The sequence below is a fragment of the Pituophis catenifer genome, unplaced genomic scaffold (assembly GCF_029215685.1).
Source record: "Pituophis catenifer annectens isolate HBS135680 unplaced genomic scaffold, rPitCat1.0.hap2 SCAF_13, whole genome shotgun sequence".
NCBI classification, from domain to species: Eukaryota; Metazoa; Chordata; class Lepidosauria; order Squamata; family Colubridae; genus Pituophis; species Pituophis catenifer.
In genome coordinates, this window is record NW_027256893.1 from 5,997,501 (window position 1) to 6,014,082 (window position 16,582).

Below are 16,582 nucleotides of genomic sequence, written 5' to 3' on the forward strand. Positions count from 1 at the left end.
GAGCCCGAAGGATTTCTCATGTCAACCCTGAGCTACACACATTCTCTTCTATTGGTTTTTTTTTAATTTTTTAATTTGATTTATATGCCGCCCTTCTCCGGAGACTCAGGGTGGCTTACAGTGCGTTAAGCAATAGCCTTCATCCTTTTGTATATTTATACAAAGTCAGCTTATTGCCCCCACAAACTGGGTCCTCAATTTAGCTACCTTAGAAAGGATGGAAGGCTGAGTCGACCTTGAGCCTGGCGAGATTCGAACCCTGCAGTAATTGCAGGCAGCGGGTCTTAATAACCAGCTTAATAACAGGGTGCCTTAGACCACTGTACTACCAAGGCTCTTGTTATTGAAGGTATTTCTCCCCTCTTTCCTTTTACTTTCTGGAAAAGTAGAAAGGGTCCCTTCTGAAACGCTTCCCATGCCCTCCTTCCTTCTGTGGGCTGAGACATGTTCCACACACCAGACATCCTGTTGGTGGCTCTCCCTCCATCTCCCACGGTCATTCGCACAGACCATTACAATCCCACAAACGATTTTGCTTCAAATCAAGAAGCACCTCCTCAAATGGAGAGAAGTAAGCAGTCTTCAAGACTCTTCAATATCTTCATAAATGACTTAGTTGAGGGACTAGAAGGGGAACTCACCAAATTTACAGATGACACTAAGCTGGCAGGAATAGCTAACACCCTAGAAGATAGGCTCAAGATCCAGATGGATCTTGACAGACCTGAACATTGGGCTCTATCAAACAAAATGAAATTCAATGTAGAGAAAAGTAAAGTCTTAGGTAAGAAAAACCAAAAGCACACATATAAACGGGGGGAAACCAGGCTTAATAGCAGTGACTGTGAGACTTGGAGTCTTAGTGGACAACCAGCTAAATATCAGCCAGCAGTGTGCAGTGGCAGCCAAAAAAACCAACACAATCCTAAAAGAGCCTGTAGTACAGTGGACTAAAGCACTGTTATTAACATCTGTTGCTTGCAATTACTGCAAGTTCAAATCTCACCAGGCTCAAGGTTGACTCAGCCTTCCATCCTTTCAAAGGTAGGTAAAATGAGGACCCAGATTGTGGGGGCAATAAGCTGACTTTGTATAAATATACAAAAGGATGAAGGCTATTGCTTAACGCATTGTAAGCCGCCCTGAGTCTCCGGAGAAGGGCGGCATATAAATTAAAGCAAAAAAAAAAATTGCATTAACAGAGGGATAGAATCAAGATCAAGGGAGGTACTAATACCACTCTATAAAGCCCTAGTAAGACCACACCTAGAGTATGCATCCAGTTTTGGTCACCACACTATAAAAAAGATGTTGAGACTCTAGAAAGAGTGCAGACGACAGCAAGCAAGATGATGAGGGGACTGGAGGATAAAACATACGATGAACGGTTGCAGGAACTGGGCATGGCTGGTCTAGTGAAGAGAAGGACCAGGGGAGACATGATAGCCGTCTTCCGATATTTGAGGGGCTGCCACAGAGAGGAGGGGGTCAAGCTATTTTCCAAGGCACCCGAAGGCCAGACAAGGAATAATGGATGGAAATTGATCAAGGAGAGATTCAACCTAGAAATGAGGAGGAATTTTCTGACAGTGAGAACAATCAACCCATGGAACAGAAGTTGCCTTCGGAAGTTGTGGGAGCTTCATCACTGGAAGCTTTCAAGAAGAGACTGGACTGCCATCTGTCAGAAATGGTGTAGGATCTCCTGTTTGAGCGGGGGGTTGGACTAAATGACCTATAAGGTCCCTTCCAACTCTGTTAATCTAATCTGAACCAATCTGAACCAAATCACCAGCCGCAGAGCTAACCGGCCAACGTAGAGTTGACTTGACATCCCAAATCAGTTGCCAGTCAAAACAAGAGCAGGTTAAAAAGCAAAGACTGGATGGATCACAATCCCAAACTTACAGACTGAATGTAGCAAGGCTCGTGAAAGGGATCCAAAGGCAGAGGTCTTCTGAATTTGGCCACCTGTGGGGCAGAGTTCCCATCATCCAACATGAGAGGCCTATGGGCAGATAGGAAGCGAAGCAGTTTAACCCCCCCACATCCTGATGTCTGGCTCCCACAGCTTTATCATATATTATTTCATTTTATTTATGGTGCCTTCAGGTTTGTCTTGACTCCTGGGGATCCTCTCGATTTGGCAAGAGTCTGGAAGAGGTTCGCCATTGCTTGCTTCCTAGGGTTGAGAGGCAGGGACTGGCCTCCAAGGACACCCATCTAGTTTTGGGAATAAGATGGGGCCAGAACTCAGAGCCTCCTGATTTTTAGCCTAGTGCCTTTATAACACCATAAATCTATGTACTTGTTCTTTGTTTACTCGGTAAATGGAAGACTTAATCCTATTTGTAATTTATGAATGAGGTTACAGACTGTATGTACATAGACTAGGTACGGACGAATTCGCTGGCTGGGGAATTCTGGGAGTTGAAGTCCGTACCTTAAAACATGCTAGCTGGGGAATTCTGGGAGTTGAAGTCCGTACCTTAAAACATGCTAGCTGGGGAATTCTGGGAGTTGAAGTCCGTACCTTAAAACATGCTAGCTGGGGAATTCTGGGAATTGAAGTCCGTACCTTAAAACATGCTAGCTGGGGAATTCTGGAAGTTGAAGTCCGTACCTTAAAACATGCTAGCTGGGGAATTCTGGGAGTTGAAGTCCGTACCTTAAAACATGCTAGCTGGGGAATTCTGGGAGTTGAAGTCCATACCTTAAAACATGCTAGCTGGGGAATTCTGGGAGTTGAAGTCCGTACCTTAAAACATGCTAGCTGGGGAATTCTGGGAATTGAAGTCCGTACCTTAAAACATGCTAGCTGGGGAATTCTGGGAGTTGAAGTCCGTACCTTAAAACATGCTAGCTGGGGAATTCTGGGAGTTGAAGTCCATACCTTAAAACATGCTAGCTGGGGAATTCTGGGAGTTGAAGTCCGTACCTTAAAACATGCTAGTTGGGGAATTCTGGGAGTTGAAGTCCGTACCTTAAAACATGCTAGCTGGGGAATTCTGGGAGTTGAAATCTGTACCTTAAAACATGCTGGCTGGGGAATTCTGAGGGTGGAAGTCAACTCATCTTAAAGATGCCAAGTGTGAAAAAAAAAACTTCTTCCGCTTATAACAAGGTTGAGTGCTCATCCAATCTCTTTTCCTTCAATGATTGTTGGACAAGGATGGATAAACTTCTCCTACAGATCCCCCCATAATGTTCTCAAGCCCCCTTTGGCTATTCCAGAGCATCCCATGAATGAGGTGGACCAACCCCCCCCCCAAAAAAAAACCCCCACAAGATGACTTCATTTCAATCCAATCCAGGTAGAACTCCCTCACCCCCTCAGAGCTACGAGTAACTAATCCCACGGGGTGGGGTTCGTGAAGCAGCTTGCCTCCACCCCAACCCTTCGGCACTGGTCTCCTCTCCCTCAGCCTAGCATGCTTCCAAACAAAGGCCACAGCAGCTGACAGCGTGGTTGTCCAAGGGCCCTGAATCAGCAGCTCTGACTCATCAATTCCACCCCTGTTCAGATCCTGGTCACCAGGGTACCCAAGTCCCATGACCAGCTCTGCCCTTTGAAACAGCTCCACACTTTGCGAGCCCCCCAAGAGTTCCTTGCCCACGTAGGCGTCACATGAGGCTGCTACTCACCGTTTTCTCTTTATCCCAGGGCTGCTGGGACTGGACTGGAGCTGGCCAAACAGAAATTGAATCAGCTGTTGAGGAAAATAGTAGTCAGCAGACAATAAGGCAGCCTCTCTCTCTTTCTCTCTCTCTCTCTCTCTTTGAACACCTGGTGTTCTCCTTCTGCTTGCACGGACAACCTTCTGAATAGGCACCTAAGCCAGACACCTGTTCTGCCCAAAATTGTATTTCCCAGTATTTCATAGGCTTTTATAGAATCATAGGGATAGGAGGGACCTTGGAGGTCTTCTAGTCCAACCTAAGGCAGGAGACTTTATATCATTTTGGTCAAGTGGTTGTCCAGTCCAGGGGTCTCCAACCTTGGCAACTTTAAGACTTGTGGACTTCAACTCCCAGAGTTTCTGGGAGTTTCAGAATTCTGGGAGTTGAAGTCCACAAGTCTTAAAGTTGCCAAGGTTGGAGACCTTCTGGGTCCAGTCTATTCTTGCAAACCTCCAGAGATAGCATCTACGGAGATTCTCAATCCTCCAGGACATGGTTGTCCCAAAGCTGCTCTTTTTTTCTCAAAAGGCAACTGGACTTTCTTAGCTTTTTTTTTTTTTTGAAAATATTTGGCTTCACATCGCTTGTGTCAGGTTTCGATGTCGTCTCAAATAAAATAAATTGCATTTCCAAACAGATAGTCTTTGAAGAAATCTTTCATTTTATTAAGCACGACAATCTGCCCCCGATCGTGGCATAGCCAACTCTGACTTCCTGACCCCAAACCTTCCCTTTCCGTTCCCCAATTCTCTGCGTCTCATTGGCCTTCTTCCAAATCACTCTCCTCATATCTACTACTACTGCTCCCAGGAATGTCCCCCCTCCCATCTCATCTCCTAGGGGATATTATCTTCAGGGAAAATAAGTAGGTGAAATGTCAAGCGTCCTCTTGCCAGCTGCCCCTTCTTCTCCTTCTTATGTCAGCACTAGAGTAAATGCAGGTTGAAGTGCTGACAGCTTGCTTTGTGCACTGATAGTGGGGGCAGGGGTGAAATCTAAAATATTTCCCTACAGGTTCGGTGGGCATGGCTTGGTGGGTGTGGCAGGGGAAGGATATTGCAAAATCTCCATTCCCTCCCCTCCTGGGGGAAGGATATTGCAGAATCTCCATTCCCTCCCTACTCTGGGGCCAGCCAGAGGTGGTATTTGCTGGTTCTCCAAATTACTCAAAATTTCCGCTACCAGTTCGCCAGAACCTGTTAGAACCTGCTGGATTTCACCCCTGGGAGGGGGGGAAAGCACCTTTGGGATCTTCAGCGATGGTGCACCCACAACTCCGGGATAAAGGTGAAATTGCAAACACCTGGAAATCCCAACCAGCATGAATTGAAAAAGTTGGTTTATCCCATAGGCAAGCTTGTGTGGATGGGTGAGACGGGCTGAGATACTTTGGCTTAAGCTAAATTCTACAAGTCAACATTTAAGACTTGGTACCTACGAGACCGTCTTTTGCCACCAATAGCCTCCCACCTTCCAGTTCGTTCTCATAGGGAGGGACTACTCAGGGTACCGTCAGTCAAATTATGTCGACTGGCGACTCCCAGGGGGAGGGCCTTCTCTGTGGGGGCTCCAACCCTTTGGAATGAACTGCCCCCGGAGATACGGAATATCCCTGATCTCCGTGCTTTCCGCCGTGCCCTCAAGACCCTGATGTTCCAACAGGCGGGGCTAAACATACGAACATGTGAATGATTTTTTAAATGTTATCTAATTCTGGGTTTTATTTGATTGACCAAACTAAGTAATAATTTTAATTAGCAATTTTATGATGTTTGTGTGTCTATATTTTTCTTGACTGTACACCGCCTTGAATCCTACGGGAGAAAGGCGGTATAGAAATATAATAAATAAATAAATAAATAAAGACTTCCAAGGAGTTGACATTTGCACCAAGGCAGACACACATTAATTTATAATACTAGTAGAGTTGCCCGCTTTAAAATCAGAACCACAGGCAGCTCGCAACCACAATATAAAAACAAAATTGTGCAAAAAAGGAAGCAGAAAACAAAAACAGATGCAGAAAAATCTGACTCCATCGTCAAACTCATTGGATGCAACATGCAAACCTCTGTACCAATTCCATCTTTACCCTATCTCAGAACTTGGAGGGAAAACCTGTTGTGGTTCGCCCGCAGCCTGCAGTACTGGCAGCGGAGTCGGACAGTGAGGAGGCTGGGGAGGAAGATGGGCCAGTCCTGGCGTCTGGGGAAGGCTCGGACAAGGGCTCTGCGTCGAAGGCAGAGATGGGGCCAGGGCCATCTGGGAGTTATGCGTGGACTCCAAAGCCTCCAGAGTCAGACATCAGAGAGGCAGAGGAATAGGAGGAGCCTGTTCCTACTGCGTGCATGCGCAGGCAAGAAGAGTTAAAACAAAAGGGACAACTCAGGAGTAAGGCCTGGAGATGATTGGCCCCTCCCATTAGGCTTAAAAGAGGAGCAAAGGCACGTGGGCCCTTTGTAGGAAAGCAACGTTGTTAATTCTGTTCCCAGTCGGCATCTCTGTTTGATTCTGGACTCCGTGTGGCTTTGCCTTAGTAGATCTTTGGCAGCGTGTCGAGGGAGATAAAGGTTGGTGATTATCCCGAAGGACTTCTCCTGAAGGACTTTTTGCAACTAATTGGGACTCAGCTGTGAATGAACGTAATTCACAGCTGTTGCAATAAAAGAGGTTTTTGGGACAACTCGTGTGTTTTAATGACTCAGGAAGCCTAGATCGCAACAAACTCAAGGGCCTGGTGGCTCAGCAGACTGATAGCATTGTGATTAACACCAGCTGTCTGCAATTACTGTAAGTTTGAATCTCACCAGGCTCAAGGTTGACTCAACCTTCCATCCTTTCAAAGGTAGGTAAAATGAGGACCCGGATTGTGGGGGCAATAAACTGACTTTGTATAAATATATAAAAGTATGAAGGCTATTGCTTAACGCATTGTAAGCCGCTCTGAGTCTCCGGAGAAGGGCGGCATATAAATCAAATTTTTAAAAAAACCCTCTAACTTCTGAAAGGTTAAAAGCAGAATTTCTCAATTTTGGCAGCTTCAAGATATATGGCCTTCAACTCCTAGAATTCCCCAGCCAACTAAGAATTCTGGGAGTTGAAATCCATACATCTTCAAGTTGCCAAGGTTGCAAAACACGAATTAAAAGACAGGGGCCTGCCAGATCTCAAGGGAAAGGGTGTTCCACAAAGCAGGCGTCTTTATCCTAGGCTTACTAGATGCACAAAGCAAGCGATAGTGGTTTGCAAACCCCAACCCAGAGTTTAGCATGATACAAAATTCCAATGAAGGTAGAAGAAGAGCAGGCAGTTAGGAAGAGGAGTTAAGCATGTTATCAGTTTAGCATCATTATGTTGTCTAAGTCCAAGCCCTCTTGAATTCCATTGATCCCTGTTTGGCACTTATTTAGTATTGAACTTTAGTTGACTAGATTCTCGTGTATTCAGATTCAGATTAACGAGTTGGAAGGGACCTTGTAGGTCATCTAGTCCAACCCCCACCTAAGCAGGACACCCTGCACCATTTCTGACAGACGGCAGTCCAGTCTCTTCTTGAAAGCCTCCAGTGATGAAGCTCCCACAACATCCGAAGGCAACTTCTGTTCCATGGGTTGATTGTTCTCACTGTCAGAAAATTCCTCATTTCCAGGTTGAATCTCTCCTTCATCAGTTTCCATCCATTATTCCTTCCAGTGCCTTGGAAAGGAGCTTAATCCCCTCCTCTTTGTGGCAGCCCCTCAAATATTGGAAGACTGCTCTCATGTCTCCCCTGGTCCTTCTCTTCACTAGACTAGCCATGCCCAGTTCCTGCAACCTTTCATCCTATGTTTTAGCCTCCAGTCCAGTGGTGGGTTGCTACCGGTTCATCCCGGATTGGGCAAACCGGTAGCGGTATCGGCAGGAGGCTTTGCCCACCCGCCCGGATGTCTCTGCACATGCGAATAAGCTTCTATGCATGTGCAGAAGCGTCATGCGCAAACACAAGCGTGCACGCATCCACGAGCAAACTGGTAGCAACAGGATTTGTAACCCACTACTGCTCCAGTCCCCTAATCATCTCTGCATTTTTTCTAGAGTCTCAACAATTTTTTTATAGTGTGGTGTATAGGTTTAAGCAATAAATCTTTGAACTGCAACTTAATGTATGGTCCTGATCCTTCATACCTGATCTTAATCTCTAGAATATATAGTCTTGGCGTATTCGGGTCTTTTTCCGTGTAAGATTGAGAATATCTTGGCAACGTTTCGACGAGGTCCCACTCGTCATCTTCAGGCTGGTGTCTTCAGCTTCGTGCTTGTGCAAGCAAAGCATGATCGGAGATGCCGTCTCTCTATAAATACTGGTGGGGAGGTGTGGAGCGCTGGCTTTGTTGTTGTAAGCAGGTTGGTTGGCTGTGTTCTTACATCTTGATTAGCAGATGGAGTTGATGTTTGCAGATTAGTTGGTTGTTTTGTAACATCCTGTGTGGGCAAGGTCTTAGCTGTGTGCTCATTAGCCTTTTGTGTTATAACGACCTGGGTAATGGATTGTGTGGTAGCATCCTGAGCTCTAGTGTTGTGACATCCTGAGTCCTGTGCTGCAACATCCTGGGTAGTTGGCTGTGTTGTAACATCCTGAGCTTTAGTGTTGCATATAAGAATATATAAGAATCTAGCCAACTAACAATCAGTTCTAAATTGGCACTAGATAAATGTCAATGGAATTCAAGAGGGGTTGGATTTCAATCATCTGTGGGAACGTAATGATTCTAAGCTGATGACATGCTTAACTTCACCCCCCCCACCCCACCCCCAGCTCTTGCCTGCTCTTCTCCTACATGGACTCCAGGAAAGCACGGTTAAGCAAAGCCAAACGTAAACCCACCACAGGTTGAGAATATGTCTCAATGGTGCTCCATCAATCTCAATCCCCTCGTTACCTTATTGATCACTTTCTGATGCTGCAAATGGTTTTGCCGGAGACATAGAACTTCCTTCCACAAAACCTCGTTCTGCCTGAAAAGAGAAGAGTTGTCATGCTAGCACAGCTGACCGTGGGCTCCTCAAGATCATCTAGAGCCACGCTGGCGAACCTATGGCACTCGTGCCGGAAGTGGCACGCAGAGCCATTTTTCTGGGCATGCGAGCTGTCACCAAGCTCACCTGAAACATGCCACCCAGCGAGTGTTCAGGCCTCTGGTGCACATGCGCACAATTCAGGGGACCCAGCTGGGCTTTGGAGCTCTCCTGCGCATGTGCGTGTTTGCGCATGCGCACGAGATGACTGGCACACAGTGCGTGCATGCGCAGACAGCGTTTACACATGTACATTGCGTGCACAAGAGCTGTGTGCATATGGTGAGATTGTGATGCAGCGATTGCTAGGGCGCATGTGCAAAAGCTGTGCGCGTGTGCAGATGGTGCACAGCAAATGGGGAGGAGCCACGCATTACCGTGGATGGCATGTGAGCGTGCGCAGCGCACAAAGCGTGTTCCTGTTTGGCACTCGGTAAGTAAAAGGTTTGCCACCACCGATCTAGAGCAGTGGTGAAATCTAAAATTTGTTACTACCGGTTCTGTGGGCGTGGCTTGGTGTGAAGGGTAATATGAGTGGGTGGGCGTGGCTTTTTTTTTTTTTTTTTTTTACTTTTAAAACCATTTTTTCTACCACCTCTGGTTTAAAAAGCTTTTTAAAAAAGCCTCTGCCGATCAGGCAACTCAGCTGGGATCATCAGAGGCATTTAAAAGAAAAAAAAGATTTTTTTTCTTTTAAATGCCTCTGACGATCCCAGCTGAGTTGCCTGATCGGCAGAGGCTTTCTTTCTTTTAAATGCCTCTGCCGGTCAGGCAACTCAGCAGGGATCGTCAGAGGCATTTAAAAGAAAAAAAACCTTTTTTTTCTTTTAAATGCCTCTGATGATCCAAGCTGAGCCGCGTGATCATCAGAGGCTTTTTTTTTTTAAAGCATTTTTTCGGCGGAAGAGGTTGTAGAAAAAATGCTTTTAAAAGTAAAAAAAAAGCCTCTGATGATTGTGCGGCTCAGCTGGGCATGGGCGGGGGGGAAGGGGACAGGGATTTTTGCTATCGGTTCTCCTCCGAACCACCCGCCGCCATCGCTACCGGATCGGGTGATCCAATCTGAACCGGGAGCATTTCACCCCTGATTTAGAGGTTTGTATATTTCTATGCAACGTGCTCAAACTGGGGGCTTAGATTAGTTCAGTTCAACTGCTATCATTCTTGGCTGCCAGAACATGGATTGGATAAGACTTCCTTAGTAGTGCAGGCTGAAATACATGATAAGGTGTGGCAGCCATGTACAATTCAGTGAATAGGTGGGCATGGATCATTTATCGTCAGGTCTTACTTGGTTAATTTTAACTATGAATGGTTGTCTACAAATACAGGTAGTCCTCAACTTATAACAGTTCATTCAGTGACCATTCAAAGTTACAAAGGCACTGAAAAAGGGACTTACGACCGTTTTTTCACTCTTACGACCTTCGCAGCAAAATTCAGATGCTTGGCAAACCGGTTCATACTTACGACCGTTGCTGTGTCCCAGAGTCACGTGATCCCCTTTTGCGACCTTCTGACAAGCCAAGTCAATGGGGGAAGCCAGATTCACTTGACAACCGGGTTACTGATTTATCAGCTGCAGTGATTCGCTTAACAACGGTGGCAAGAAAGGTCGTAAAATGAGGCAAATCTCACTTAACAAGTGTTTCACTTAGCAACAGAAAGTTTGGGCTCAATTGTGGTTCTAAATCAAGGACTACCTGCACAGCCGATTTGGAGAGGTTGTGGCCTACTGCAGGAGTCTCCAAACTTTAAGGCTTGTGGACTTCAACTTCCAGAATTCCTCAGCCATGAATTTTCAATGCTGGCTGGGGAATTCTGGGAGTTGAAGTCCACAAGTCTTAAAGTCGCCAAGTCTGGAGACTCCTGGCTTAGACAGTAGCACTTCCTGACACCAAATACCAAAAAATCACAGCCTCCATTCTCAGCCCAGGAATTAACTTCTATTTAGACCACTTCTGATGGCCTTTGGAGATGCTGCCCATGGTGGAGGCTGGGTGCAGTTCCCCAAGCTGATGTTTACATGCCGTGAAGTCCTGAGGTAAATGCCACATTTGAAGGCCAGTGTTGTGGTCCGCCAGCAACTCGCGGAGCTGGCAGCAGACAGTGAAGAGGCTGGGGAGGAAAATGGGCAAGTCCTGGAGTTAGGGGAAGGCCTGGATGAGGGCTCTGCGTCAGAGGCAGAGATGGGGCTAGGGCCATCTGGGAGCAATGCGCAGACTCTGAGCCTCCAGAAGCGGACAGCAGAGAGGCAGAGGAACAGGAGGAGCCTGTTCCTAATGCACACATGCGAAGAGCTGCCAGAAGACAAGAATAGCTAAAGCAAAAAGGACGACTTGGGAGTAAGGCTAGGAGGTGATTGGCCCCTTCCAGAAGGCTTAAAACAGCAGCAACGGCTCTTGGGATCTTTGTAGGAAAGCAACATTGCTACATTTGTTTCTTCTCGGCATCTCTTGTTTCTGAACTTCGTGGGGCTTTGCCAAGAAAAGCCTTTGGCAGCGTGCCAAAGAAGACAAAGGTTGGTGATAAGGCCGAAGGACTTTTTCTGAGGGACTTGTTTTGGAATTAATTTGGACTAAGATGAGAATGAACTAATTCTCAGCTATTGTAATAAAATATGTTTGTTTAGGACTGATGGTGTCTGGTAATAACTACTTGGGCCTAGGTCACAACAGCCAGGAGACGGGCTTACTGTTTCACATCCTGCACTTGACACTCCATCATCTCCTGCTGGTTCCTGAGGACTTGGATCTCGTACAAAAGCCTGCTGAGGTCTTCTTGGCGCATCTTGGTTTCTTCACTTTTCACCACAGACACCTGAAGGAACAAAGAGGAGGAAGAGAAGAGCAAGAAACAACAGTTTCCAAAAAAAAAGGAGGGGGATGGGTCATCATATCTACAGCTAAGTTTGGTATCCTTCAAACTCTAGATCAGTGTTTCTCAACCTTGGAAGCTTGAAGATGGGTGGACTTCAACTCCCAGAATACCCCAGCCAGCGCTGCTGGCTGGGGGATTCTGGGAGTTGAAGTCCACCCATCTTCAAGCTTCCAAGGTTGAGAAACACTGCTGTAGATCATGTTCTGGCCTAGGCTTCCCCAGCAGCACGAAGTCGAGTCCTCGTCCCAATAAACCCCTTTTATTTAATTCACAGTGAATTCCTCTCCAGCAAAGTCTTTCCTCTCCCACAGTCTTTCAAGATAGTTCACAATTACCGACCTTTATCAGGCTTGGAGAGTGGCCAGGCCGATATCTTTCAGACGCCGCAATACTTGGCAAAAATGCAGGAATGAACTAATTGTCTCCTGCAAACTCCACTTCCCTTTCGCTCCTCTTTTATTCCCTCTGGGAGGGGCCCTTCATCGTCCACCTGTGGCCTTACTCCCAAGTCGACCTTTGTTCTTTAGCTGTTCCCTTCATCTGGAAACTCTGTGCATGCGTACACTGGGAACAGGCTCCAGATGTTCATCTACCTCACTGATGTCTGACTCTGAAGGCAGCTGATAACTGTCAGACGGCCCTGGCCCCTTCTCTGCCTCCGACGCAGAGCCCTCATCAGAGCCTTCCCCAGATTTCAGGACTGGCCCATGTTCCTCCCCAACCTCCTCACTGTCCAAATCTGCTGCCAGTTCCTCTGGCCGCTGGCATGCCACAACAAGCTCCTACCTTCCTTTTGATCAGCTCCAAAAGATGTTCATGACCTTGTAGGAAATAAAGATGTTGGAATTCCGTATCATCACGTTCGGGTTTCACAAGTCCGCCTTGTTCGATGTTCACCACTTTCCTAAACCCGTCTACATGCAACAGATAGAAGAAAGAGTGGAGTGGAGGTTACACCATGTTTCCCTTAACAACAACGCAGCTTAGAGTGACAAATGTTCGGGCTCATCTTTTTTTTTTTTGTAAATATTTTTCATTATTTTTCAAACATAAGCATAAAATATAACTTTCAAGAGCAAAAACTCGATCCGGTCATAGATGGTTACCATGCTTACATTTCTTTGACAGACTCCATTCACAATTTCCCATTGAATCTTTAACAGGTAAAAGTTCAAAACATAAGGAGAATAAATTTTAACATAGATTTAACATCCTTCTCTGTATAAATCTATTATATCAATACAATTTTAATTTCATATTTACTTTAGCTCATTTGTGTCTAAGTATCAATCCTGCTTATATCTGGTTCTTCTCCACATTGTCTTTATCATCTCTTTTACCATCATTTGCAAAATACTTTTTAACAATATTCTAATCTCTTATTGTAATTAATAACCACAATTTTATCACCTCAAAACTTAATTTCAAATTCAATACATCTCCATTTTTCTTACCATTTATACAACAAAATTCTAACTACATTTCTTAGACTCTTGACCCATTCCATTAAATCTTGATATCTTAAATTTTATCATTACTTTTACATGGAGGAGGAGGAGAGTTGGAGGAGATATGCTGGAAATCAGCCAACATAAAATGCTGGAAATCAGCCGAGCAATAGGAGGAGAGTTGGAGGAGATATGCTGGAAATCAGCCAACATAAAATGCTGGAAATCAGCCAATAATGGTGGGAGGCTCAGAGGAGAATATGCTGGAAATTAGCCAAACACAACATGCTGGAAATTAGCCAAATAATAGAAGGAGGTATGGAGGAGAACATGCTAGCAATTAGTTTAAATAAAATTTTAGGGATGAATCTCTGTAATTTGAAATGTGTAAAAGTAATGTTCGGGCTCATCTTGTTGGTTGTAAGTTGAGGACTGTATCTATGCAAGGACTGAGCTACTTCCCTGTTGCAGCATATGATAAGAGAGGAAGAATTACTGTATAGGAAATTATTTTCTGTCCTGTTGCAGAGTAAAATAACAGAGCAAGATTGGGCAGCCATCGGTCTGGGATGTCTACGGAGATTCTCGGTCATCCAAGTCATGGATGTGTTTTGACCTAGGCTTCCTGATATAGTAAAAAGCACACCATTGGTCCCAAAAGCTCTTTTTTTATTTTCACGGCTGTGAATTCCTTCCATTCACAGCAGGTGCTGAATCACCAAGAGTTTATAAATAGTCCAACAGAAGTCTGCCGCAGTCCTTCGGATAACGCTGGTAAACACCCACCTTTATCTTGGCAAGGCCACACAGAAACACAGAGTCAAAAACGGAGCTTCAAAGTACAAACCGACACCATCCACAACGTTGCTTCCTGTAAAGGCCCACATGCCTTTGCTCTTCCTTTATGTCTTATGGGAGGGGCCAATCACCTCCAAGCCTTACTCCCGAGTCGTCCCTTTTGTTTTAACTGTTCTTGCCTTCTGGCAGCTCTGCGCATGCGTGCACTGGGAACAGGCTCCCCCTGGTCCTCTGCCTCTCTGATGTCCGACTCTGGAGACTCCGGAGTCCGCACATAACTCCCAGATGGCCCTGGCCCCATCTCTGCCTCCGAAGCAGACCCCTTGTCCGAGTCTTCCCCAGACTCCAGGACTGGCCCATGTTCCTCCCCAGCCTTCTTACTGTCCGACTCCACTGCCAGCTCCGCAGACTGCTGGAGGACCACGACAGGATGTCCCAAAGGTGCTTTTTCAAAAGGCAACTGGACTTTGCTTTTTCTCTTGAAGAAGTTTCACTTCTCATCCAAGAAGCTTCTTCAGTTCTGATTGACTGGTGGAGAATGGGAAGATTTATGTATAGTCCTTGCAGTCATCTGGTCATTAGTAATCTTTCTGAGAGTTGTTGAGGCCATTTGGAGGTTTATCTGTGCCTTCAGGGTCACTTGAATAGTGCAAATAGCTATGGAACCAGAGTGGAGTGGAACAGAACGGAACGAACGGAACAGAACAGAACAGAACAGAACAGAACAGAACAGAACAGAACAGAACAGAACAGCAACTAAGATAGAATAACAGAGTTAGGTGTCAGCGTTTCAGCGCTGACATATGAAGGAGAGGAGAAGCTTGAACTTTTGCCTACTTAATTCCTTTGAAGATTCTGTTTCCTCGGAGATGGGAGGAGGGGGGGACATTCCTGTGATCTGATGGAGATGGGATGAGGAGAGTGGCTTGGAAGATAGCCAATGAGACGCAGAGAATTGGGGATCGGAAAGGGAGGGCTTGGGGGGCAAAGGTCAGTACTGACCGCGAAAGAGCCAGGGACAGATCACTATGTTCAATAAAGAGAAAAATTCCTCAAAGATCGGCAGTTTGGAAATTCATTTATTTTGAGATAGCATCGAAACCTGACAGTTAGGGACCTTGGAGGTCTTATAGTCCAACCCCCTGCTTAGGCAGGAAACCCTATAGCATTTCAGACAAATGGTTGTCCAATCTCTTCTTATAAACTTCCAGTGTTGGAGTACCTACAACTTCTGGAGGCAAGTTGTTCCACTGGTTAATTATTCTAACTGTCAGGAAATTTCTCCTTAGTTCTAGGTTGCGTCTCTCCTTAATTTCTATCTATTACTACCTGTCCTGCCTTCAGGTGCTTTGGAGAATAGGTTGTTTCCCTCTTCTTTGTGGCAACTCAAATATTGGAAGACTGCTGTCATGCCACCCCTAGTCCTTCTTTTCATTAAACTAGACATACCCAGTTCCTGCAACCGTTCTTTATATGTTTTAGCCTCCAGTCCCCTAATCATCTTGGTTGTAAACAAGAGATAGGTGGGGTCATATAGGATTTTCCACCACCAATCAGAACTGAAGAGGCTTCTTGGATGAGAAGTGAAACATCTTCAAGGATGTACTACCAAGGCTGAACGGTCAGCCTTGGTAGTACAGTGGTTTAAAGCACCCTGTTATTAAGACCAGCTGCCTGCAATTACTGCAGGTTCGAATCTCACCAGGCTCAAGGTTGACTCAGCCTCCCATCCTTTCTAAGGTAGGTAAACTGAGGATCCAGTTGTGGGGGCAATAAGCTGACTTTGTATGAATATACAAAAGTATGAAGGCTATTGCTTAGCACATTGTAAGCCGCCCTGAGTCTCCGGAGAAGGGCGGCATATAAATCAAATTAAAAAAAAAAAAAAAAAAAGGAAAAACGAAGTCCAGTTGCCTTTGGAAAAAACACCTTTGGGATGATTTGGCTGGGATGATATAAGGACTCCTGCCTTAGGATTCTGATTCTAAGATTTGAAGATGTCAATTTTCATTGCAACATGATTCCAAAAACCACAACAGGATAAATGCCCACAATCCAGTATTTTCAAGGGACAGGAAAATCCGACATTTGTCAAAATCCAAGCGTTGTACAGGTAGTCCTCCACGTACGACCACGGTTGAGCCAAAAACTCACGTTGCTAAATAAGACATTGTGAGTTTTGCCCCAATTTACGACTTTTCTTGCCGCATTTGTTAAGCGAATCACTGCAGTTGTTAAACTAGTAACATGGTTGTTAAGTGAATCTGGCTTCCCTCATTGACTTTGTCAGAAAGTTGCAAAAGGGGATCATGTGACCCCGGGACACTGCGACCGTCATAAGTATGAACCAGTTGCCAAGCATCTGAATTTTAATCACGTGACCAAAGGGATAATGCAACGGTTGTAAGTGTGAAAAACGGTCGTGAGTCATTTTTTTCAGGGCTGTTGTAACTGTGAACGGTCACTAAATGCACTGTTGTAAGGCGAGGACCATCTGTAATCGGTCTACTTAAAGAAAACAAGCATCCCTCAAATCCAGACTGACCTCAAGGGACGTGGTAGACTTACACTCAATTCGTGTCATTATTATTATTTGTTAAATTTATTTGCCAACTATTTCGCCCCGGGGGCTACTCTCGGCAGCTGTGGTCCGCTGGCAGCCTGTGGAGCTGGCAGCAGAGTTGGACAGTGAGGAGGCTGGGGAGGACCATGGGCCAGTC

At 45.6% G+C, this 16,582-nt stretch overlaps 1 protein-coding gene across 1 annotated transcript in view; it reads right to left on the reverse strand.

Annotated features, from left to right (window-relative positions):
• The window catches only part of HSF4 (heat shock transcription factor 4), a 49,638-nt gene that overhangs the window by 19,707 nt on the left and 13,349 nt on the right, over window positions 1-16,582 (reverse strand). The window contains exons 3-7 of the mRNA XM_070953126.1: window positions 12,403-12,530; window positions 11,432-11,556; window positions 8,601-8,676; window positions 3,646-3,710; window positions 1,909-2,008 (exon numbers count right to left, since the gene is read on the reverse strand). Coding sequence (XP_070809227.1) covers window positions 1,909-2,008; window positions 3,646-3,710; window positions 8,601-8,676; window positions 11,432-11,556; window positions 12,403-12,530 — 494 coding nt within the window. The remainder of the gene's footprint in view (window positions 1-1,908; window positions 2,009-3,645; window positions 3,711-8,600; window positions 8,677-11,431; window positions 11,557-12,402; window positions 12,531-16,582) is intronic.